Here is a 25,694-nt window from a genome sequence, read left to right on the forward strand (position 1 = left end):
ACCAGACGCGCCAAACGAAGCAAAGGTAGCAAACGTGGGGTATTAGTTTTCTCCATTTCCAGAAAGTGTAGCGGACAATCAATCCGGGCCGACTGATAAAGGCGACTTTCAGAGTTGGGAGGGGACCTATCGGGCATCCACTTATCGAGAGCTTTAGCCTGACCTGCCAGATAATAGAAATAGAAATCCGGCAACGCCGCCCCACCCCCCTGTTTTGGCCTAAAAGTTTAAGTTTGGGTCTGGAAGTTCCCCATATGAAGGTAGTAGTCTGAGAATTTAAAGTGGTAGAAAAGGATTTAGGGATCGGAACCGCACTGTGCTGAAGGAAGTAACTGAGTTTGGGGAGTAGTATCATTTTAATTAAATTAATGCAACCAGCTACCGAAAGTGGGAGTTTAGACCAAGCTGCAAATTTAGATTTAACCAGTTCTATCACGGGGAATATATTAAGTTGTAAGTCGAGTCCACTAAGGTGAGAAATATGTATGTCTAGGTATTTGAAACTGGTTACAATAGGAAGGGGAGACAGGGTCCCAAGGCGAGGCATTGGAGTATGGGAGAGGGGCATCAACGCGGAGACTTATCCCAATTTATGTATAGGCCTGAATATCTACTAAATTCGTCTATAGTAGCAATCACCCGCGGCAGAGTTTCTTCCACTTTATCCATAAAGATCACCATGTCATCAGCATATAGACCGATGGTATCCACCCGGCCAGCTATGTCTATACTTTTAATATCTGGAGAGGACCTCACACGTATCGCCAATGCCTCTATCGCCGGGGAGAGGGGGCATCCTTGGCGGGTTCCTCGGTGTAGAGAAAAGGGTGTAGAGATTGTGCCGTTTACAATTAGACGGGCTCTAGGTTTGATATACAGTAGACCCACTCATTTTAAAAATTTGTCTCCGAAGCCATATTTTTGTAAACAGGCTGAGAGGAAGGGCCACTCGAGAGAATCAAAGGCCTTGGCCGCATCCAGCGATGCCAGTGCCCAGGAGTTATCTGATACTAATGAACTGTATTGGACTACCGATTGAACTCGCCTAATATTAATAGAGGTATTTTTACCTGGCATGAAGCCTGTTTGGTCTGGATGTATAAGGTCTAATATAATTGAGTTTAGTCTGGTAGCTAGAATTTTAGTAAAGATTTTATAGTCCACGTTTACCAAAGATATAGGACGGTAAGATCCACATTCCAAAGGGTCCTTCCCCTCTTTTTTAAGTACAATAATGTTTGCCTCGTAATAGGTGTCGGGCATAGAGCCTGCCTCCCACAGCCCCGGAAATATTTTCAACAAAAGTGGCGCCAGTGTACCCCAATATTTCTTATATAATTCAATGGGAAACCCGTCTGGACCAGGAGCCTTCCCGGAAGCCATATCTGCGATAGCATATTCAACCTCCTCCAAGGTAAACTCAGCGTCCATATAGGCTCGCTGTGCTGGGCTTAGTGTGGGAAACGCCATGTCCGATAGGTAATTTAGGTTTTCCGGGACATCAAAATCACATTTGGCTGAATATAGTGACTTATAATATTCATGAAAACAGTGGAGTATCTCCTCGGTCGAGGACACCAGTAGTCCGTCAGCTGTTCGGATCTGCAATATAGTATTGGATATATTATGTTGGCGTACCAAAAAGGCCAAAAATTTACTAGCTTGGTTGCCCAATTCAAAGTAAGATTGGCGCGCAAAGAATAATTTACGCTTGGACTTAGTGTCCGTATGTTGGACATATAGCCTCTGAGAAGATAGCCATTCAAGTCTATTGCCATTGGTGGGGTCAGATATATATGCAGATTCCGAATCTCACAATCTCCGCTCAACCTCGTCATCCTCCCCTGAGGTCACCCTCTTTATATAGGAGATTGTGGACGATAGACATGCCCGTAGATATGCCTTAAGGGCATCCCAAAATATATTAGTATCTTGGGGCTCCGGGTGAGATGAGAGAAAACATTCCAACTGATCAACAGTTCTATCACTAGAATCCAGTAATTTAAGCCAAAACGGATTCAGTTTCCAAAGTATGCTATTATTGGAGTGCCCAAATTTAAGTTTAAGGATAATTGGGCTGTGGTCAGATATTCCCCGATTACCGTGTTCAATACTATCTACCCACATTGCCACCCTCTCGGAACCAAATATGTAATCTATGCAGGAGAGGCTGCGTCTGGTAGATGAATGGCAGGTATATCCCTTCACCCCGGGGTGGCGCACCCTCCACAGATCCAACCATCCACTTCCCTCCATTTAATAAAGCCAGTTGGGTAGGAGCCTGTGATGGAGGCTCCCCAGTCGTCTCATCACTCAATCTCAGTCTATCCAGGCGACTAGCCACAACCAGATTAAAGTCCCCCATACAAATAACATTAGCTTCCGGGAAGCCTAGAGCAAAACTCAGTGCCTTCCGAAGAACCGAGACGCCAGCCGGAGGGGGGTTGTAAACACACAGTATAATATATTCACAAGAGTTAATTAGAGCATGTACAAAGACAAAACGACCTTCGGTGTCCCTTCTAGCCTCTCTGACCTCATCTGACGTCCCTGTGAATGAGCAGTGAGACCCCTCTAGAATAGATAGTGTGAAATGCGTGGACGGACCACTGCACCCATGGTTTCTGTACACAGCGGACCGAATCTCTGGTCAAATGTGTCTCCACCAGCGCCACTATATGGGGGTGATGACGTTTGATCTGAGAAAAGACCTTAATCTTTTTCCGAGGTGATTTAATACCCCGTACATTCCAGGTCATACAGACTACCTCAGACCCCATACCCACATTACAAAATATAATAGATAGTGGCGACCGGGTCGAGGCCGGGGACAACCCATACAAGGCAGGAGAACTGTTGGCGGCGATTTCTACCTACAAAACAAGTAAAACCAACATAAAAACAGAAACAGAGCAAAAACCAAACAGTATAGGAGTGAAGTCCTATGCTCCTATTGACAAGAAAAAACGGGGATACCCTCGCTAGATTCAGCGTCCGGTATTGTTAAGTGGGACGTCCACACAGAGAGCTCCAATATGCAATGATCAGCACAACTACATTAGGATTTCTTTGCGTTGGACACCCCGTGGGTTCGCAGCCATTCAGCCGCCTCCTCCGGATCAGTGAAAAATACAGAGGTGCCATCATGAACAACGCGCAGACGAGCTGGATAAATCATGGAGTATATAACATTTTGGTCTCCGAGTTGCTTCTTTATATCCATAAACCGTGCCCGCTGTTTCTGGAGTTCCATTGAGAAATCCGGGAAGATTGAAATAGTAGCATTGTGGAATTTAATAGGGCTCTTCTGCCTTGCCAGGTGCAGGATAGTGTCTCTGTCTTCGCAATTGAGAAGACGTGCCAAGAAGGGTCTCGGCGGAGCTCCAGGGGGGAGGGGTCTCGTAGGAACTCTATGGGCTCTCTCCACGGAGAAAGTTGAGGAAAAATCGCCTCCCAGAGAGGTCTTGAGCCATTCCTCCAGAAATTCTTCAGGACGTTGACCCTCAGAGCGTTCCGGCAGACCAATAATTCGGATATTATTCCGACGTAGTCTATTCTCCAGGTCATCCGCTTTTTGTTTCCAAGCATTTATGGAGCCAGCCACCTTTGTCAGTTTAGCCTCCATGGGAGGGATGGTGTCCTCCACCTGTGACCCTCTTGTCTCCACCTCTGCGATACGTCCACCCATGGTTTTCATATCATGTCTCAGGCGGCCAACCTCAGTGTGCACGTTCTCCATTTTTTCAGTAAGAGAAGATCTGGTCAAAGAGACGGCCTGCATTAGTTGTTGAGAGGCCTGCTTGAGGGTCAGTTCTTCCTGTTCACCCTCCTCGACATTGTCCGACAGGCGGCCCTTCCGCGGAGCCTGTGCATGAGTATTTCTAAGAGTATGCCCACCATCCGAGTGGTCCTCTCTGGCAAATTTCTTCAGTTTATCAGCAGCTCCTGAACTCTTTGAGTGCTGCATGATTGACAGAGGTGAGGGACAACCAGATGACCAGAATAATAAAAGAGACAGCTCCACTCACAAAAATGATAGAGTAATACGAATCCCGTGTACAGAGCCCAGCAGGCAGCGCAAAATGAGCAGGATAATTATAGTAGCAATAGAGTTCACCATGCGCAGCAATGCCCAGTCCAGGTCAAACTTTGTGCACCAGGGTGAGGAGAGGAGAGCCCGCAGCCCCCGCAGAGAAAGCAGCCAGGAGGGGAGCCAATCCCTCCAAGTCTCTAGCACTGATAGGGATAGGTGACTGCCGAATAGGGGGAGAACGGGGCCCAATATCTCAGGGCACACTCCGACTGTCCCCGCAATGTGGATCAGGATACGTGCACACCTCCCAGACAGCGCGGTAAGGCGCGCGCTTATGGAGTGACCGCTACCTCCCGCCGGCACCACCGACCAGCTCCCTCCAACCTCCGGTGCACCCAGGTCCAACCGCGCTCCGCAAAGCCTCTCAGGCTCAGAAGGGTCTCAGCGGTAATGGAGGCCGGCGCCGCTCTGTATTTCCTGAGCACAGGCGCATGGAAAAAGGCCACCGCCTCGTGTGTGCCTCACCGATCCCACAGGCCTCCCAGGATCACACTGGAAGGGGTTTAGGTGCCAGGATGTAATCAGGATAGCGGGAGCTCTCCCCGGGGTGCGTCCTCTCGCTCCTGTTACATAGCCACACCCCCGAGACGGCTTTTCTGGTGGTTGGTTTTTGCATTTTTACACATTTTATTTCACGCTCTCTCCGTTTTCATGTTGTCCCACTGTGGGACACATCTATTTTTCTTCGATCGCTGGTCTCATGCCGCGTTGTACTTGTGACTTGCAGGCCTGAGACCTGTCAGCGAGACGGTGCCTGTTACACTCTGCTTGTAGCTTGGCCTATCAGCCCACCATACCCTGGAGTCATCAGATGACCTCAGGGTGTGATTGCAACTATCAGACAGTATAAAAAAAGGAGTCCTCTCCCCCTTTAAACATCTAGATGTCACTGTTGCATTTGACAACAGCATCTAACAGGTTAATAAGGCCTGATTGACTCCAAAGCTGGTCCGGACTGATGATGCAGGGTGGCAGCATCACATGTAGCAGGCGTCTGCTGCATTTATGTCCTATCCATTCATTTCTCAGCGTCATGAAAAAGCGGCACTGAGGAATTCGGCCCCCAATGGCAGCGGGTAGAAGCATTGCTCCCACCCATTGTGCGTGCTTTCTGGCACTCGCTTTCTGGCACTCAGGCGGTGCACGCTCTGCCATACAAAAGGTGGAGGAACCGCTGGGAAAGGAGGCGAGGTGGAAGGTGTCGCAGCACGGCTATTAATGGAGGAGGCTTCTTCTTCTAAACATCAGGATAAAAAGGATGAAGCCGCAGCCAAAGAGTTAAATATAACTCAGAGCAGTAAAGTGTTACAACTACAGATGTATATGACACTGCAGGTCTTCTCAAAGGGGGAAATCTATCACTGCTCATATAACAAAACTCAGCAGTGGGGGGAGGGTCTGCTGTAAACATCACACAGGAAATGCTGAGCCTGATGTATCCACATCAAACAGGAGACTCCGAGCCTGCTGTATCCACATCACACAGGAGACGCCGAGCCTGCTGTATCCGCATCACACAAGAGACGCCGAGCCTGCTGTATCCGCATCACACAGGAGGCGCAGAGCATGCCGTGTACACATCCCACAGGACACGCTGTGCCTGCTGTCTACACATCACACAGGAGGCGCAGAGCTTGCTGTATCCGCATCACACAGGAGACACCAAGCCTGCTGTATCCACATGACACAGCCTGCTGTATCAGCATCACACAAGAGACACCGAGCCTTGGTATCCGCATGATACAAAACACACCGAGCCTGCTGTATAGACATCACACAAGGAGGCACAGACTGCTGTATACACATCGTATAGGAGACACTGGGGCATACAGTGGCATGTAAACATTTGAGCATTCCTGGCCAAAATTAATATTATTGCGGACAGTTAAGCAGGTTGGAGATGAAATGCTCTCTAAAAAGAGCTAAAAAGTTAAATGACATTTCCTTTGTATTTTTGGCAAAAAAAATTATATGATAGTCATTTTTTACATTTCAAAAAATACAAAAAAAGTAAAATGGGTCAATGCAAAAGTTTGTGCACCCTGCATGGTTAGTGCCTACAGTGGGGGAAATAAGTATTTGATCCCTCGCTAATTTTGTAAGTTTGCCCACTAACAAAGACATGAACAGTCTATAATTTTAAGGGCAGGTTAATTTTAACATTGAGAGATAGAATATCAAAAATAAAATCCAGAAAATCACATTGTATAACTTAAATAAATTTATTTGCATTTTTGCAGTGGGAAATAAGTATTTAATCCCCTACCAACCATTAAGAGTTCTGGCTCCTACAGAGCAGTTAAGGCCCCGTCTCACATAGCGAGATCGCTAGCGAGATCGCTGCTGAGTCACAAGTTTTGTGACGCAACAGCGACCTCAGTAGCGATCTCGCTATGTGTGACACGTACCAGCGATCAGGCCCCTGCTGCGAGATCGCTGGTCGTGTCGGAATGGCCTGGACCTTTTTTTGGTCGTTGAGGTCCCGCTGACATCGCTGAATCGGTGTGTGTGACACCGATCCAGCGATGTCTTCACTGGTAACCAGGGTAAACATCGGGTTACTAAGCGCAGGGCCGTGCTTAGTAACCCGATGTTTACCCTGGTTACCAGCGTAAATGTAAAAAAAACCAAACAGTACATACTCACCATCTGATGTCCGTCAGGTCCCTCGCCGTCTGCTTCCTGCTCTGACTGCCGGCCGTACAGTGAGAGCACAGCACAGCAGTGACGTCACCGCTGCGCTCTGCTCTCACTGTACGGCCGGATCTCAGTCAGAGCAGGAAGCAGACGGCAAGGGACCTGACGGACACCGAAAGGCGAGTATGTAGTGTTTGTTTTTTTTGGTAACCAGGGTAAACATCGGGTTACTAAGCGCGGCCCTGCGCTTAGTAACCCGATGTTTACCCTGGTTACCCGGGTGCTGCAGGGGGACTTCGGCATCGTTGAAGACAGTTTCAACGATGCCGAAGTCGTTCCCCTGATCGTTGGTCGCTGGAGAGAGCGGTCTGTGTGACAGCTCCCCAGCGACCACACAGCGACTTACCAACGATCACGGCCAGGTCATATCGCTGGTCGTGATCGTTGGTAAATCGCTATGTGAGACAGGGCCTTTAGACTCCTTATCAACTCGTTACCTGCATTAAAGGAAACCTGTCACCCCCAGAATGGAAGGTGAGCTAAGCCCTCCGGCATCAGGGGCTTATCTCCAGCATTCTGGAATGCATTCTGTAATGCTGTAGATAAGCCCCCCATGTAACCTGAAAGATGAGAAAAAGAGGTTAGATTATACTCACCCAGGGGCGGTCCGATCCGGTCCGGGGCCTCCTATCTTCTTACGATGACGTCTTCTTCTTGTCTTCAGGCTGCGGCTCCGGCACAGGCGTACTTTATCTACCTGTTGAGGGCAAAGCAAAGTATTGCAGTGTGCAGGTGCCGGGAAAGGTCAGAGAGGCCCAGCGCCTGTGCACTGCAGTACTTTGCTCTGCCCTCAACAGGACAGATCAGTACGCCAGCGCCGGAGCCGTAGCATGAAGACAAGAAGGAGGACGTCATCGTAAGAAGATGGGAGGCCCCGGACCACCCTTGGGTGAGTATATTATAACCTCTTTTTCTCATCTTTCAGGATACATCGGGGGCTTATCTACAGCATTACAGAATGCATTACAGAATGCTGGAGATAAGCCCCTGATGCCGGCGGGCTTAGCTCAACTTCCATTTTGGGGGTGACAGGTTCCCTTTAAAGACAGCTGTCTTACATAGTCAACTTTATAAAAGACTCCTGTTCACAGACTCAGTCAGACTCTAACCTCTACAACATGGGCAAGACCAAAGAGCTTTTTAAGGGACAATATCATAGACCTGCACAAAGCTGGAATGGGCTACAAAACCATAAGTAAGACGCTGGGTTAGAAGGAGACAACTGCTGGTGCAATAGTAGGAATATTGAAGAAATACAAAATGACTGTCAATCGACATCGGTCTGGGGCACCATGTAACATCTCATCTTGTGGGGTATCCTTGATCATGAGGAAGGTGAGAGGTCAGCCTAAAACTACACAGGGGAACTTAATGATCTCAAGGCAGCTGGGACCACAGTCACCAAGAAAACCATTGGTAACACATTACACTGTAAAGGTGTAAAATCCTGCAGAGTCCGCAAGGTCCCCCTGCTCAAGAAGGCTCATGTGCAGCCCGTCTGAAGTCTGACAATGAACATCTGGAGGATTCTGTGAGTGATTGGGAGAAGGTGCTGTGGTCAGATGAGACAAACATTGAGCTCTTTGGCATTAACTCAACTCGCCGTGTTTGGAGGAAGAGAAATGCTGCCTATGACCCAAAGAACACCATCCCCACCGTCAGGCATGCCTTGTTGTGGTGCTAGTTCTGTGAGCTGCGTACTCTTTAGACCCGCAATAATCTAGGACGTCTCAAGAGGCCGGAAATATCTTTTTGACCATTTTTCTTGAGGAGAATGAGCCGCTAATAATTCTGTACACACTCGCTAAAGGGCGGGGCATTCTGAGGCCACACCCCTCATACAAGCAAATCACCTGATCAACTTCATCCAATCAGCATTCAGGAGTATACAGGTGAAGGCGGAAAATCTGCAGAGAATGCAGATCTGGTGACCTCTGCACTGCTGAGACCTCTGTACACAGTGCCCTGACCACTGTGGACCTGCAGCGAGGACCTGGCTCAGCTCCTCCTCCAGTAATACAATTAGCACACAGTAACACATGTAACATGTCCAGGTGAGCCTGTAACCGCAGCACTCTCTGCACCCCACCACAGCCCAGTACCTGAGTGTTATTCAGTCCTAAGCCTCCCAGCTCAGCGGGCACTTGCAGACCAAACGCCCCAAGCTCTTTCAGAGCAGACATGGACTTGTCATCCACTCTCTGGAGGTCGTCATTCAGGGCAGGATCGTTAACCTCCTAAAATAGGAAGATACAGCAAGACACCTTACATAAGATATTCTCCGGGACGAGCTGCACAAATTAATGCCCCATCCCCAAGAATCAAAAGCAGACATTACCCCAACACAACAATTCTGGCATTTAGTCTTCACAACTTTACTAACCGTTCCTCAATGATCTTACTATTCTACATAGCCTCCCGCATCGTCTCCCATCCCTGCCCCTCCCTGTCCCCCGTCATCACCCGTCCCTGCCCCTCCCTGTCCCCCGTCATCTCCCGTCCCTGCCCCTCCCTGTCCCCCGTCGTCTCCTGTCTCTGCCCCTCCCTGTCCCCAGTCGTCTCCTGTCCCTGCCCCTCCCTGTCCCCAGTCGTCTCCTGTCCCTGCCCCTCCCTGTCCCCAGTCGTCTCCTGTCTCTGCCCCTCCCTGTCCCCCGTCGTCTCCTGTCTCTGCCCCTCCCTGTCCCCCGTCGTCTCCTGTCTCTGCCCCTCCCTGTCCCCCGTCATCACCCGTCCCTGCCCCTCCCTGTCCCCCGTCATCTCCTGTCCCTGCCCCTCCCTGTCCCCCGTCGTCTCCTGTCTCTGCCCCTCCCTGTCCCCCGTCATCTCCTGTCCCTGCCCCTCCCTGTCCCCAGTCGTCTCCTGTCCCTGCCCCTCCCTGTCCCCAGTCGTCTCCCGTCCCTGACCCTCCCGGTCCCCGCTCCTCCCTGTCCCCCGTCATCTCCCGTCCCTGCCCCTCCCTGTCCCCCGTCGTCTCCCGTCCCTGCCCCTCCCTGTCCCCCGTCGTCTCCTGTCTCTGCCCCTCCCTGTCCCCCGTCATCTCCTGTCTCTGCCCCTCCCTGTCCCCCGTCGTCTCCTGTCTCTGCCCCTCCCTGTCCCCCGTCATCTCCTGTCCCTGCCCCTCCCTGACCCGTCGTCTCCTGTCCCTGCCCCTCCCTGACCCCTGTCGTCTCCCGTCCCTGCCCCTCCCTGTCCCCCGTCATCTCCCGTCCCTGCCCCTCCCCGTCCCCAATCATCTGTCCCTGCCCGTCTCCCGTCATCTCCTGTTCCTCCCTGTCCCCCCATCGTCTCCCGTCCCTGCCCCTCCGTCGTCTCACATCCCTGCCCCTCCGTCCCCCCTGCCCCTCCGTCATCTCCCCGTTGTCCTAGGTCTTTTTCGGTCTCATCTCCCTTTCCTATATAATCTACATATTATGCAATTTCCTTACTTGAAAGAATCTGGACACCGGACTGACCAACTCACTGAGGAACTGCGCCCGGTCCCCCATCCCTGCGCCTCCATCATCTCCCGTCCCTGCCCCTCAGTCCCCACCCCTCTGTCCCCCCGTCGGCTCCCATCCCTGCCCCTCCATGTCCCATCTTCTCCTGTCCCTGCCCCTCCCTCATCCCTACCTAGTCCCCCGTTGTCCTAGGTCTTTTTCGGTCTCATCTCCCTTTCCTATATAATCTACATATTATGCAATTTCCTTACTTGAAAGAATCTGGACACCGGACTGACCAACTCACTGAGGAACTGCGCCTGATCCTCACTCAACACTACAAGTAGAGAAGATACAATGAGAGTGGACAGGACTCACACAGGACAGATGTGGACGGTGGGGTGTGGAGCATCAGATACATGGACATCCACAGTCCTCCCAGTATCTTACCTGATGGATATGGGAAGACTTGTTGTGTGTGAATCAATCCACTGAACATCCCCACCGCAAATGACAGCGATTCCTGCGGACGAACGAAGAACAGCAGTCAGCAGAGACAGCCGAGTATATGACTACAACAGCTGAGCACTCGCTCACAAACTACACCCGGCAGTACCAAATACCCAGATGTATGACTGCTCCCACTGTACACTACACCCACCAGTACTATATACCCAGGTGTACGACTGCTCCCACTGTACACCCTACACCCACCAGTACTATATACCCAGGTGTACGACTGCTCCCACTGTACACTACACCCACCAGTACTATATACCCAGGTGTATGACTGCTCCCACTGTACATTACACCCACCAGTACTATATACCCAGGTGTACGACTGCTCCCACTGTACACCCTACACCCACCAGTACTATATACCCAGGTGTATGACTGCTCCCACTATACACTACACCCACCAGTACTATATACCCAGGTGTACCACTGCTCCCACTGTACATTACACCCACCAGTACTATATACCCAGGTGTACGACTGCTCCCACTGTACACTACACCCACCAGTACTATGTACCCAGGTGTATGACTGCTCCCACTGTACATTACACCCACCAGTACTATATACCCAGGTGTACGACTACTCCCACTGTACACTACACCCACCAATACTATATACCCAGGTGCATGACTGCTCCCACTGTACATTACACCCACCAGTACTATATACCCAGGTGTACGACTACTCCCACTGTACACTACACCCACCAGTACTATATACCCAGGTGTATGACTGCTCCCACTGTACATTACACCCACCAGTACTATGTACCCAGGTGTATGACTGCTCCCACTGTACATTACACCCACCAGTACTATGTACCCAGGTGTATGACTGCTCCCACTGTACACTACACCCACCAGTACTATATACCCTGGTGTATGACTGCTCCCACTGTACACTACACCCACCAGTACTATATACCCAGGTGTATGACTGCTCCCACTGTACATTACACCCACCAGTACTATATACCCAGGTGTATGACTGCTCCCACTGTACACCCTACACCCACCAGTACTATATACCCAGGTGTATGACTGCTCCCACTGTACATTACACCCACCAGTACTATATACCCAGGTGTATGACTGCTCCCACTGTACACCCTACACACACCAGTACTATATACCCAGGTGTATGACTGCTCCCACTGTACACTACACCCACCAGTACTATATACCCAGGTGTACGACTGCTCCCACTGTACATTACACCCACCAGTACTATATACCCAGGTGTACGACTGCTCCCACTGTACATTACACCCACCAGTACTATATACCCAGGTGTATGACTGCTCCCACTGTACACCCTACACCCACCAGTACTATATACCCAGGTGTATGACTGCTCCCACTGTACACTACACCCACCAGTACTATATACCCAGGTGTACGACTGCTCCCACTGTACACTACACCCACCAGTACCAAATACCCAGATGTATGACTGCTCCCACTATACACTACACCCACCAGTACTATATACCCAGGTGTATGACTGCTCCCACTGTACACTACACCCACCAGTACTATATACCCAGGTGTATGACTGCTCCCACTGTACATTACACCCACCAGTACTATATACCCAGGTGTATGACTGCTCCCACTGTACACCCTACACCCACCAGTACTATATACCCAGGTGTATGACTGCTCCCACTGTACATTACACCCACCAGTACTATATACCCAGGTGTATGACTGCTCCCACTGTACACCCTACACACACCAGTACTATATACCCAGGTGTACCACTGCTCCCACTGTACATTACACCCCCCAGTACTATATACCCAGGTGTATGACTGCTCCCACTGTACACCCTACACCCACCAGTACTATATACCCAGGTGTATGACTGCTCCCACTGTACATTACACCCACCAGTACTATATACCCAGGTGTACGACTGCTCCCACTGTACACTACACCCACCAGTACTATATACCCAGATGTATGACTGCTCCCACTGTACACTACACCCACCAGTACTATATACCCAGGTGTATGACTGCTCCCACTGTACATTACAAGCACCAGTACTATGTACCCAGGTGTACGACTGCTCCCACTGTACATTACACCCACCAGTACTATATACCCAGGTGTATGACTGCTCCCACTGTACATTACACCCACCAGTACTATATACCCAGGTGTATGACTGCTCCCACTGTACATTACACCCACCAGTACTATATACCCAGGTGTATGACTGCTCCCACTGTACACCCTACACCCACCAGTACTATATACCCAGGTGTATGACTGCTCCCACTGTACATTACACCCACCAGTACTATATACCCAGGTTTATGACTGCTCCCACTGTACATTACACCCACCAGTACTGTATACCCAGGTGTACGACTGCTCCCACTGTACACTACACCCACCAGTACTATATACCCAGGTGTATGACTGCTCCCACTGTACACTACACCCACCAGTACTATGTACCCAGGTGTATGACTGCTCCCACTGTACACCCTACACCCACCAGTACTATATACCCAGGTGTATGACTGCTCCCACTGTACATTACACCACCAGTACTATATACCCAGGTGTACGACTGCTCCCACTGTACACTACACCCACCAGTACTATATACCCAGGTGTACGACTGCTCCCACTGTACATTACACCCACCAGTACTATATACCCAGGTGTATGGCTGCTCCCACTGTACACTACACCCACCAGTACTATATACCCAGGTGTATGACTGCTCCCACTGTACATTACACCCACCAGTACTATGTACCCAGGTGTATGACTGCTCCCACTGTACATTACACCCACCAGTACTATATACCCAGGTGTATGACTGCTCCCACTGTACATTACACCCACCAGTACTGTATACCCAGGTGTATGACTGCTCCCACTGTACACTACACCCACCAGTACTATATACCCAGGTGTATGACTGCTCCCACTGTACATTACACCCACCAGTACTATATACCCAGGTGTATGACTGCTCCCACTGTACATTACACCCACCAGTACTATGTACCCAGGTGTATGACTGCTCCCACTGTACATTACACCCACCAGTACTATATACCCAGGTGTACGACTGCTCCCACTGTACACTACACCCACCAGTACTATGTACCCAGGTGTATGACTGCTCCCACTGTACATTACACCCACCAGTACTATATACTCAGGTTTACGACTGCTCCCACTGTACATTACACCCACCAGTACTATATACCCACCAGTACTATATACCCAGGTGTATGACTGCTCCCACTGTACATTACACCCACCAGTACTATATACCCAGGTGTATGACTGCTCCCACTGTACATTACACCCACCAGTACTGTATACCCAGGTGTATGACTGCTCCCACTGTACACTACAACCACCAGTACTATATACCCAGGTGTATGACTGCTCCCACTGTACACTACACCCACCAGTACTATGTACCCAGGTGTATGACTGCTCCCACTGTACATTACACCCACCAGTACTATATACCCAGGTGTATGACTGCTCCCACTGTACATTACACCCACCAGTACTATGTACCCAGGTGTATGACTGCTCCCACTGTACATTACACCCACCAGTACTATATACCCAGGTGTACGACTGCTCCCACTGTACACTACACCCACCAGTACTATGTACCCAGGTGTATGACTGCTCCCACTGTACACTACACCCACCAGTACTATATACCCAGGTATATGACTGCTCCCACTGTACATTACACCCACCAGTACTATATACCCAGGTGTACGACTGCTCCCACTGTACATTACACCCACCAGTACTATATACCCAGGTGTATGACTGCTCCCACTGTACATTACACCCACCAGTACTATATACCCAGGTGTACGACTGCTCCCACTGTACACTACACCCACCAGTACTATATACCCAGGTGTATGACTGCTCCCACTGTACATTACACCCACCAGTACTATATACCCAGGTGTATGACTGCTCCCACTGTACATTACACCCACCAGTACTATATACCCAGGTGTATGACTGCTCCCACTGTACACCCTACACCCACCAGTACTATATACCCAGGTGTATGACTGCTCCCACTGTACATTACACCCACCAGTACTATATACCCAGGTGTATGACTGCTCCCACTATACACTACACCCACCAGTACTATATACCCAGGTGTATGACTGCTCCCACTGTACACTACACCCACCAGTACTATATACCCAGGTGTACGACTGCTCCCACTGTACATTACACCCACCAGTACTATATACCCAGGTGTATGACTGCTCCCACTGTACACTACACCCACCAGTACTATATACCCAGGTGTATGACTGCTCCCACTGTACATTACACCCACCAGTACTATATACCCAGGTGTACGACTGCTCCCACTGTACATTACACCCACCAGTACTATATACCCAGGTGTATGACTGCTCCCACTGTACATTACACCCACCAGTACTATATACCCAGGTGTATGACTGCTCCCACTGTACACCCTACACCCACCAGTACTATATACCCAGGTGTATGACTGCTCCCACTGTACATTACACCCACCAGTACTGTATACCCAGGTGTACGACTGCTCCCACTGTACATTACACCCACCAGTACTATATACCCAGGTGTATGACTGCTCCCACTGTACACTACACCCACCAGTACTATATACCCAGGTGTTGTGATCCGCTTTTTGGGCTCCCCTAGTGGTGGCTGGTGGTACTGGAGACTTGTGTGTGCTTTTCTGCCTCAGCTCACCTGCTTCCATCAGTTTTGGGAGTTCCCTATTTAGCCTTGCTCTCCAGTCACTTCCTTGCCGGTCATCATTGTAACCTGAGTCATTCAGTTGCATGTTCCTGCTACTAGTCTGCTGATCAGCTAAGTGGACTCTTGTCCTTATTGTTTTTGTTTTTCTTGTCCAGTTTACAGTTTTGTCATTTCCTGTTACTGGAAGCTCTTGTGGACAGAAATTGCCACTCCTGTGTCATGAGTTGACACAGGAGTCTTAAAGTAATTTCAGGATGGGTTTTTGAAAGGGTTTTTCAGCTGACCGTGAAGTCCTCTTTTGTATCCTTCCTCTATCTAGTAAGTGGACCTCGCTTTGCTAAATCTACCTTCATACTGTGTATGTCTTTTCCTCTGAACTCACCGTTAATATACGTGGGGGCTACTATCATCTTTGGGGAATTTCACTAGAGGTAAGCCAGGTCTGTTCCTTCCTCTTCCAGGCGTAGTTAGTTCTCCGGCTGGCGCGTGGCATTTAGGCAGCCGTAGGAATGCTTCCTGACTACTGTTAGTTGTGTGGTAGATTTAGGTCACGGTCAGCTTGAGTTTCCATCACCCGAGAGCTAGTCTGTTATTTGTGTTTCTGATGTTCCCATGCCATTGGGGAATCATGACAGTATGACCGGCCGCTGTTAAAGTAATTGGCAGAAGAAAGGAGAGTAAAAGAAGTCTGTAGATTTTTTTTTTTTTCCTCACGTTTGCTACTTAGTTGGCTCAGTTGTATTTCTGCTCTATTTACAGCCTTGCCTTTCTCTCCTTCTAATCCTTGAATGGCTCTGATCTCTCCGGTTTAAGGATGGACCCTCAGAGTTTGGCTGCAGGTTTAAATAATCTTGCTACGAAGGTTCAGAATTTACAAGATTATGTTATACGTACTCCTATTTCTGAACCTAAGATTCTTACACCAGAGGTATTTTCCGGAGATAGATCTCGGTTTCTGAATTTCAAATGTAATTGTAAATTATTCCTTTCTCTCAGACCTCACTCCTCTGGAGATCCTGTCCAGCAGGTTAAGATTGTGATTTCTTTGCTGCGAGGTGACCCTCAAAATTGGGCATTTTCATTGACACCAGGGGATCCTGCGTTGCTCAATGTGGATGCGTTTTTTCTGGCTTTAGGGTTGCTGTATGAGGAACCTAATTTGGAGATTCAAGCTGAAAAAGCTTTAATAGCCCTGTCTCAAGGGCAAGATGAAGCTGAGATATACTGCCAAAAATTTCGTAAATGGTCTGTGCTTACTCAGTGGAATGAGTGTGCCCTAGCGGCAATTTTCAGAGAAGGCCTTTCTGATGCCGTTAAGGATGTCATGGTGGGGTTTCCTACGCCCACAGGTCTGAATGAGTCCATCACAATGGCGATTCAGATTGATCGGCGTTTGCGGGAGCGCAAACCCGTGCACCATTTGGCGGTATCTTCTGAAGGGACGCCAGAGAAAATGCAATGTGACAGAATTCTGTCAAGAAGCGAGCGGCAGAATTATAGGCGCAAAAATGGCTTGTGCTTCTACTGTGGTGATTCCGCGCATGTTATATCAGCATGCTCTAAACGTACTAGGAAGGTTGACAAGTCTGTTTCTATTGGCACTTTACAGTCTAAATTTCTTCTGTCTGTAACTCTGATTTGTTCATTATCAGTTATTACCGTGGATGCCTATGTGGACTCTGGCGCCGCTCTGAGTCTCATGGATTGGTCCTTCGCCAGGCGCTGTGGGTTTGATTTGGAGCCTCTGGAAGTTCCTATACCTCTGAAGGGTATAGATTCTACACCTCTGGCTTGTAATAGACCACAGTTCTGGACGCAAGTGACTATGCGTATGACTCCAGACCATCAGGAGATGATTCGCTTCCTCGTGTTGCATAATTTACATGATGTGTTAGTGCTTGGATTACCATGGTTGCAATCTCATAACCAAGTACTGGACTGGAAAACTATGTCTGTGTTAAGCTGGGGGTGTCGGGGGGCTCATGGGGACATACCTTTGGTTTCTATCTCGTTATCTATTCCCTCTGAGGTTCCGGCATTTTTGTCGGATTTTGGGGATATTTTTGAAGAGCCTAAAATTGGTTCTCTCCCTCCCCACAGAGAGTGTGATTGCGCCATAGATCTGATTCCAGGCAGTAAATTTCCAAAGGGTCGTTTGTTTAACCTATCTGTACCTGAGCATGCTGCCATGCGAGAGTATGTTAAGGAGTCCCTGGAAAAGGGACATATTCGTCCTTCTTCATCACCTTTAGGAGCTGGGTTTTTCTTTGTCTCTAAAAAGGATGGCTCGCTGAGGCCTTGTATTGATTATCGACTCCTGAATAAAATTACTGTCAAATATCAGTATCCGTTGCTTACTGATTTGTTTGCTCGCATAAGGGGGGCTAAGTGGTTCTCTAAGATTGATCTTCGTGGGGCGTATAATTTGGTGCGAATTAAGCAAGGGGATGAGTGGAAAACCGCATTTAATACGCCTGAGGGCCACTTTGAGTATTTAGTAATGCCTTTCGGCCTTTCTAATGCGCCTTCAGTTTTTCAGTCCTTTATGCATTATATTTTCCGTGAATATCTGGATAAATTTATGATTGTGTACTTGGATGATATTTTGATTTTTTCTGAGGACTGGGAGTCTCATGTTCAGCAGGTCAGGAGGGTTTTTCAGGTCTTGCGGGAGAATTCTCTGTGTGTAAAGGGTTCTAAGTGTGTTTTTGGGGTTCAAAAGATTTCCTTTTTGCGGTACATTTTTTCCCCTTCTTCTGTTGAGATGGACCCTATCAAGGTTCGGGCTATTTGTGACTGGACGCAGCCTACTTCTCTAAAGGGTCTTCAGAAGTTCTTGGGCTTTGCTAATTTTTATCGTCGATTTATAACTGGTTTTTCTGGTGTTGCTAAGCCTCTTACGGATTTGACTAAGAAGGGTGCTGATGTTGCCAATTGGTCCTCTGCCGCTGTGGAGGCCTTTCGGGAACTTAAGCGCCGCTTTTCGTCTGCCCCTGTGTTGCGCCAACCCGATGTCTCTCTCCTCTTTCAGGTTGAGGTCAATGCTTCCGAGATCGGAGCGGGGGCGGTTTTGTCGCAGAAAAGTTCCGATTGCTCAGTGATGAGACCTTGTGCGTTCTTTTCTCGAAAATTTTCTGCCGCCGAAAGAAATTATGATGTCGGTAATCGGGAGCTTTTGGCCATGAAGTGGGCATTTGAGGAGTGGCGTCATTGGCTTGAGGGTGCTAGACATCAGGTGGTGGTTTTGACTGATCACAAGAATCTGATTTATCTTGAGTCTGCCAGGCGCCTGAATCCTAGACAGGCGCGCTGGTCGTTGTTTTTCTCTCGGTTTAATTTTGTGGTCTCATATCTACCAGGTTCTAAGAATGTGAAGGCGGATGCCCTTTCTAGGAGTTTTGAGCCTGATTCCCCTGGTGATTCGGAACCTACAGGTATCCTTAAGGATGGGGTGATATTATCCGCTATTTCCCCAGATCTGCGACGTGCTTTGCAAGAGTTTCAGGCGGATAGACCTGATCGCTGTCCACCTGGTAGACTGTTTGTTCCTGATGATTGGACCAGTAGAGTCATCTCGGAGGTTCATTCTTCTACGCTGGCGGGTCATCCTGGAATTTTTGGTACCAGGGATTTGGTGGCTAGATCCTTCTGGTGGCCATCTCTGTCTCGAGATGTGCGTGTTTTTGTGCAGTCTTGTGATGTGTGTGCTCGGGCCAAGCCTTGTTGTTCTAGGGCTAGCGGGTTGTTGTTGCCCTTGCCTATTCCGAAGAGGCCTTGGACGCACATCTCGATGGACTTTATTTCTGATCTTCCTGTCTCTCAGAGGATGTCTGTTATCTGGGTGGTGTGTGACCGTTTTTCTAAGATGGTTCATTTGGTGCCATTGCCGAAGTTGCCTTCCTCGTCTGAGTTGGTTCCTTTGTTTTTTCAAAATGTGGTTCGCTTGCATGGTATTCCTGAAAGTATCGTTTCTGATAGGGGTACCCAGTTCGTTTCTAGATTTTGGCGGGCATTCTGTGCCAGGTTGGGCATTGATTTGTCTTTTTCGTCTGCCTTCCATCCTCAGACTAATGGCCAGACGGAGCGAACTAATCAGACTTTGGAGACGTATTTGAGGTGTTTTGTGTCTGCGGATCAGGATGATTGGGTTGCCTTTTTGCCGTTGGCGGAGTTTGCTCTTAATAATCGGGCTAGTTCGGCCACTTTGGTTTCCCCTTTCTTTTGCAATTCGGGGTTTCATCCCCGTTTTTCTTCTGGTCAGGTGGAGTCTTCGGATTGTCCTGGAGTAGATGCTGTGGTGGATCGGTTGTATCGGATTTGGGAACAAGTGGTGGACAATTTGAATTTGTCCCAGGAGAGGACTCAGCGGTTTGCTAACCGCCAGCGTCGGGTTGGTCCTCGCCTTCGTGTTGGGGACTTGGTGTGGTTGTCTTCCCGTTTTGTCCCAATGAGGGTTTCTTCTCCTAAATTTAAGCCTCGGTTCATCGGTCCCTATAGCATTTTGGAGATTATTAACCCTGTTTCCTTTCGTTTGGACCTTCCGGCATCTTTCGCTATCCATAATGTGTTCCATCGGTCGTTGTTGCGGAGATACGAGGTGCCGGTGGTTCCTTCTGCTGAGCCTCCTGCTCCTGTGCTGGTTGAGGGTGAATTGGAGTATGTTATAGAGAAGATCTTGGACTCCCGTATTTCCAGGCGGAGACTCCAGTATCTGGTTAAATGGAAGGGCTATGGTGAGGAAGATAATTCTTGGGTAACTGCCTCTGATGTTCATGCCTCGGATTTGGTTCGTGCCTTTCATAGGGCTCATCCAGGTCGCCCTGGCGGTTCTTGTGAGGGTTCGGTGCCCCCTCCTTAAGGGGGGGGGGTACTGTTGTGATCCGCTTTTTGGGCTCCCCTGGTGGTGGCTGGTGGTACTGGAGACTTGTGTGTGCTTTTCTGCCTCAGCTCACCTGCTTCCATCAGTTTTGGGAGTTCCCTATTTAGCCTTGCTCTCCAGTCACTTCCTTGCCGGTCATCATTGTAACCTGAGTCATTCAGTTGCATGTTCCTGCTACTAGTCTGCTGATCAGCTAAGTGGACTCTTGTCCTTATTGTTTTTGTTTTTCTTGTCCAGTTTACAGTTTTGTCATTTCCTGTTACTGGAAGCTCTTGTGGACTGAAATTGCCACTCCTGTGTGATGAGTTGACACAGGAGTCTTAAAGTAATTTCAGGATGGGTTTTTGAAAGGGTTTTTCAGCTGACCGTGAAGTCCTCTTTTGTATCCTTCCTCTATCTAGTAAGTGGACCTCGCTTTGCTAAATCTACCTTCATACTGTGTATGTCTTTTCCTCTGAACTCACTGTTAATATATGTGGGGGCTACTATCATCTTTGGGGAATTTCTCTAGAGGTAAGCCAGGTCTGTTCCTTCCTCTTCCAGGCGTAGTTAGTCCTCCGGCTGGCGCATGGCATCTAGGCAGCCGTAGGAATGCTTCCTGGCTACTGTTAGTTGTGTGGTAGATTTAGGTCACGGTCAGCTTGAGTTTCCATCACCCGAGAGCTAGTCTGTTATTTTTGTGTTTCTGATGTTCCCATGCCATTGGGGAATCATGACACCCAGGTGTATGACTGCTCCCACTGTACACTACACCCACCAGTACTATGTACCCAGGTGTACGACTGCTCCCACTGTACCCTACACCCACCAGTACTATATACCCAGGTGTACGACTGCTCCCACTGTACCCTACACCCACCAGTACTATATACCCAGGTGTACGACTGCTCCCACTGTACACTACACCCACCAATACTATATACCCAGGTGCATGACTGCTCCCACTGTACATTACACCCACCAGTACTATATACCCAGGTGTATGACTGCTCCCACTGTACACCCTACACACACACCAGTACTATATACCCAGGTATATAACTGCTCCCACTGTACATTACACCCACCAGTACTATATACCCAGGTGTACGACTGCTCCCACTGTACACTACACCCACCAGTACTATATACCCAGGTGTATGACTGCTCCCACTGTACATTACACCCACCAGTACTATGTACTCACTGTGAAACCTCATACACAACAGAACATGACATAGGAGTCAAACTTTGGAGCACAACTTACTGGAGAGCTCTTCTGTGCCACGTGGACATGTCCGGAGGATGTCGCTGAAGCGGACACGCCATCTTTATCCAAAACAGTCTGAAGAAAGCATTGAAATGCACAAGATAAGTATCACAAGGGGGGGGGGAATTTGTGCGGGGCACAGACGGGTGATAGACATCGATTACCTCTGCAGATTGGGCGTACCCCCGGACACATCCAGCCTGGGTCCTGTGTAAAACACATACAGTCAGATACAGAGCTATGACCCCAAAAGGGAGACACCAAGTATAATGAAATATTCACCCCCAACTAATCAGTGGGGGACACGGACGACTCCTGCCCGGGTCATAATGTTCCAGGCACCCCCAGAAGCTCGTACTGACGTGTGCGCTGCTTCGGCAGAGCGCTCTCGTTTGGGCGTGTTTCTAGCAGCTCTGCCCAATGCTAAGGTCAAACATCTATGTCCTACGTGGAATACGGAGGGACCCCTGAAAATGCCCACAGTCCATAAAGGGTTAATAACAGACAGTGAGGGTCTCTCATCTTTAACACCCAGAGCTCAAAACTCACAGGGTAACAAGGAATAATGGGGTGTAATGATAATAAAGTGCACCCCCATCACCTCCAAAGATCTCAGACATTCCCACCATGGATACATGTATCGAAAGTACTCCCAATATATATGTAGGGGCGGGAACCACTGAGGGTCTATATCACGAATCCACACCGCTGCACCCAATTTGTCACGATTCACACCGTGACCGTCACGGATTGGGGTGACTTTAGGCCAACAGACGGCTATCACATGTGCAGGGGGGCTTATCTTAGTTATCCCTCCACTGCCACAATGTGATGAAAAAACACACACAAGGCTATTGACCTCTTAGTTAACAGCAGGGGCTTATTTTAGGTATCCCACTGCTCTTCAATATACCACGAACTGCAGGGATTTATGTATATCCGGCTTACAGTTCCACTTGAAACTTGCAGCTCTCTGGCGCCCCCCTTCCTCTCAGGTCAGATTAGGTACTGCACCTAGGGTGATTAGTCACCAGAAAGGCTGCCTGCTTTGTACTGACTATTGGGCGCGCTGCAGCGAGGCAATATAAATACTCCCACTCAGGCAGGAACAATAGTTATCAACGCCGCAGTCGCTACAACGACTCCCAACTACCCAGTACAACTGTATGCTGCCACCAGCCTCGATTAAACAGGTCCAAAGCTAACCCAAAACAGTAGCGTAATTCCCTTCAGAAGGCTTAAGGTACGTTTTAGAACAGGAGAACGGAAACTAGTAATTTATATATTTTACTCCGAAAAGGCAGTGTTTACAAAAGACATAAGGATGTTACAATGAGACAATTGAAAATGTACAGGGTAATTATAAAAATATCAGGGATTAAATAAGAAAGGTAAAACTCACATGTTCTCAGTTATTCAGGCAAAACCATGCTGGCAGGCAGACCCCAGATGTCCCAGTGCATAGTACAGCTCCTCAGGCAAAAAACTCTGCTGACTATAGGCTGGGTTAAGAGTAGAGACTTATATACTCTAGCCTTGGGGCATCACTAAAGGGTTGGTTAATTATATTCACTGAGGTCAGAGATCTTTACGTTTTTTAGACTCTGGAGACAGACATTCCTGACTGAGAAGGGAGGGACCATAGGTGGCTTTGCAGGATTGGTCACCTGCAGGTTAAAGCCACACCCTGCTCACGCACAAGCTTCAGGTTACCCATTGAAAAGAAAAGCTAAACCCTGAAGTGAAAGGGGGGGTCAACGGGTGCTGGCAATGAGAGACTACAACTTATATTATATTTCATACAATATCGTGACACCTCCCCCTTTTGGTCTGCGCTACGGAGGCAGGACCTTTCGGTGCTCCTCCATGCGCACCTCAGCAGGTTCACCCCGGCGGGACAGCCCATCTGCATTTCCATGCTCCCTGCCCGTTTTGTGTTCAATGGTGAAGTCAAACTGCTGAACGGCAAGGCTTCAGCGTAGTAACCTGTCGTTGGTTCCACACATGGCGTTTAGCCTGAGCAGAGGGTTGTGGTCAGTCACCACCGTGAAGGCACGGCCGTACAAGTAGGGCTGCAAGCGCTGCAGGGCCCAGACTATGGCCAGGCACTCCTTCTCAATGGTGGAGTAGGCCACTTCCCTCGGCAAGTTTCCGACCCAGGTACAACACGGAGTGCTCTTGGTGATCCGAGTCAACCTGGCTGAGCACAGCACCAAGGCCAAACTCGCTGGCGTCGATCTGTACCAAGAACGGTCTACTACTGTCGACTGCTTTTAACACAGGGGCGTTGCACAGTGCTGTTTTCAACGCCTGGAAGGCCCCCTCACAGCCGTCGGTCCAGTTGAGGATGTGGGGTAGCTTCTTCCTGGTAAGGTCCGTCAAAGGTTTTGCCAGGCTACTATAGTGCTGTACGAAGCGCCTATAGTACCCTGAGGTGCCCAGGAAGGACATCACCTGTTTCTTGGTCCTGGGAGTGGGCCAGTTCACGATCGCTTCCACTTTCTCAGGCTCTGGCTTAAGGGTGCCTCCGCCTACCCGGTGCCCCAGGTAGTGGACCTCCCTCATGCCTTTCTGGCACTTTCCCGGCTTGATAGTCAGTCCTGCTCGGTGAATTCGCCTGAGCACCTCCTCGAGATGCTGCAGGTGTTCCTCCCAGGAGAGACTGAAGATGGCAATGTCATCCAAGCACGCCACGACGTACTCCTCCAGTCCCTGAAGCAGGAGGTTGACCATCCGCTGGAAAGTGGCAGGGGCATTCTTCATGCCGAAGGGCATGACCGTGGACTCGTACAGTCCAAAGGGTGTGATAAAGGCGGACTTCTCCTGCGCCTCGGGGCTCAGGGGAATCTGCCAGTATCCTCGACTCAGATCCATTATGGTCAGGTATTTTGCACCAGCTAACTTCTCAAGCAGCTCCTCGATGCGCGTCATTGGGTGTGCGTCAGAGGCTGTAATGGCGTTGAGCCCCCTGTAGTCCACGCAGAACCGGGTGGTCCGGTCCTTCTTTGGCACGAGAGCTACGAGTGAGGCCCACGCGCTCTTTGACCGTCGAATCACCCCCAGCTGTAACATCTCATCGATCTCCTGGCGCATAACCTGCTGCACCTGGTCGGAGATTCGATAGGGTGTTCGCCGTAGTGGGGCATGATTCCCGGTGTCCACCTCGTGGACTGCTAACTCAGTCCTTCCAGGTCAGTTGGAGAAGACAACCTTCCCCACTCTTTGACAGGTGACACAGGAGCGGCAGTAGTTTGACACATGTGTCCCCATCTTGGGCCAATAGAAGTGTTGAGACAGCCGGGCCTTTGTTTTGCTGATCCCCAAGTGTCCAGCTAGCGGGATCTCATGGGCAATCCGTAACAACTCACCCCGGAATTGCTGTGGGACGACCAGCTGTCTTTCCCTCAACCACTCCTTTTGCGATTTTCCGGGTACTGTCTCCCGGTACAACCTTCCTCTTTCCCAGAACACCCTCTCCTTATCAGTCTCGGAGATGGGCGTCTCGGTGAGTTGTCTCAAACTCTCTAGGCTCGCATCTGTGTGCAGAGCGGCCTGTAACTCCTGGCTATGGGAAGCCAGAAGCGACGTCAGGGTCCCTTCCCCACGGGAACCCTCTGGAACCTGCTCTGGGTCCACCTCTGGTTCAGTCACACTAATGACTGAGGAGGGTCCGGGAGGCAGACAGTTATCTGCGTTTCGGGCCCTCTGACTGCGGGTGACAGCAGCTACGTAGGCTGTCTCCCCGGGGATTTCTACAGACCCATCAGCCGACGCTGCTATGGGTTCTACCTCCCCATCCACCCCCATCACCTCAGGAGCATTGCTACTTATGGGCCAGTTACCTTCCTCGGTGGCACTGGTCAATTGCATGGCATCACCTTCCTCACGGTTCCCATGTATATACCCATTTCCTGTAGCACCGACACTTGCCCCTGCTAGGGGTTCCTCAGCCGTCTCACTCCGCAGAGCAACGTGGCTGAGCACTCCTGTACCTATGGACACATCAACTTTCACAGAAACATCATTATCAGGTTCAGTGGGCATAGGTACAACATTTTCACCA

General features: G+C 49.5%; 1 protein-coding gene across 2 annotated transcripts in view; it reads right to left on the reverse strand.

Moving 5' to 3' along the window:
- Nucleotides 1-25,694, reverse strand: part of ACADVL (acyl-CoA dehydrogenase very long chain) — a 68,361-nt gene that overhangs the window by 18,589 nt on the left and 24,078 nt on the right. For both annotated transcript variants that reach the window (XM_077261453.1, XM_077261454.1), the window contains exons 2-6: nucleotides 21,796-21,838; nucleotides 21,629-21,706; nucleotides 10,657-10,729; nucleotides 10,479-10,543; nucleotides 8,893-9,027 (exon numbers count right to left, since the gene is read on the reverse strand). In XM_077261453.1, coding sequence (XP_077117568.1) covers nucleotides 8,893-9,027; nucleotides 10,479-10,543; nucleotides 10,657-10,729; nucleotides 21,629-21,706; nucleotides 21,796-21,838 — 394 coding nt within the window. The remainder of the gene's footprint in view (nucleotides 1-8,892; nucleotides 9,028-10,478; nucleotides 10,544-10,656; nucleotides 10,730-21,628; nucleotides 21,707-21,795; nucleotides 21,839-25,694) is intronic.

Source organism: Ranitomeya variabilis, chromosome 5 (assembly GCF_051348905.1).
Source record: "Ranitomeya variabilis isolate aRanVar5 chromosome 5, aRanVar5.hap1, whole genome shotgun sequence".
Classification (NCBI taxonomy): Eukaryota; Metazoa; Chordata; class Amphibia; order Anura; family Dendrobatidae; genus Ranitomeya; species Ranitomeya variabilis.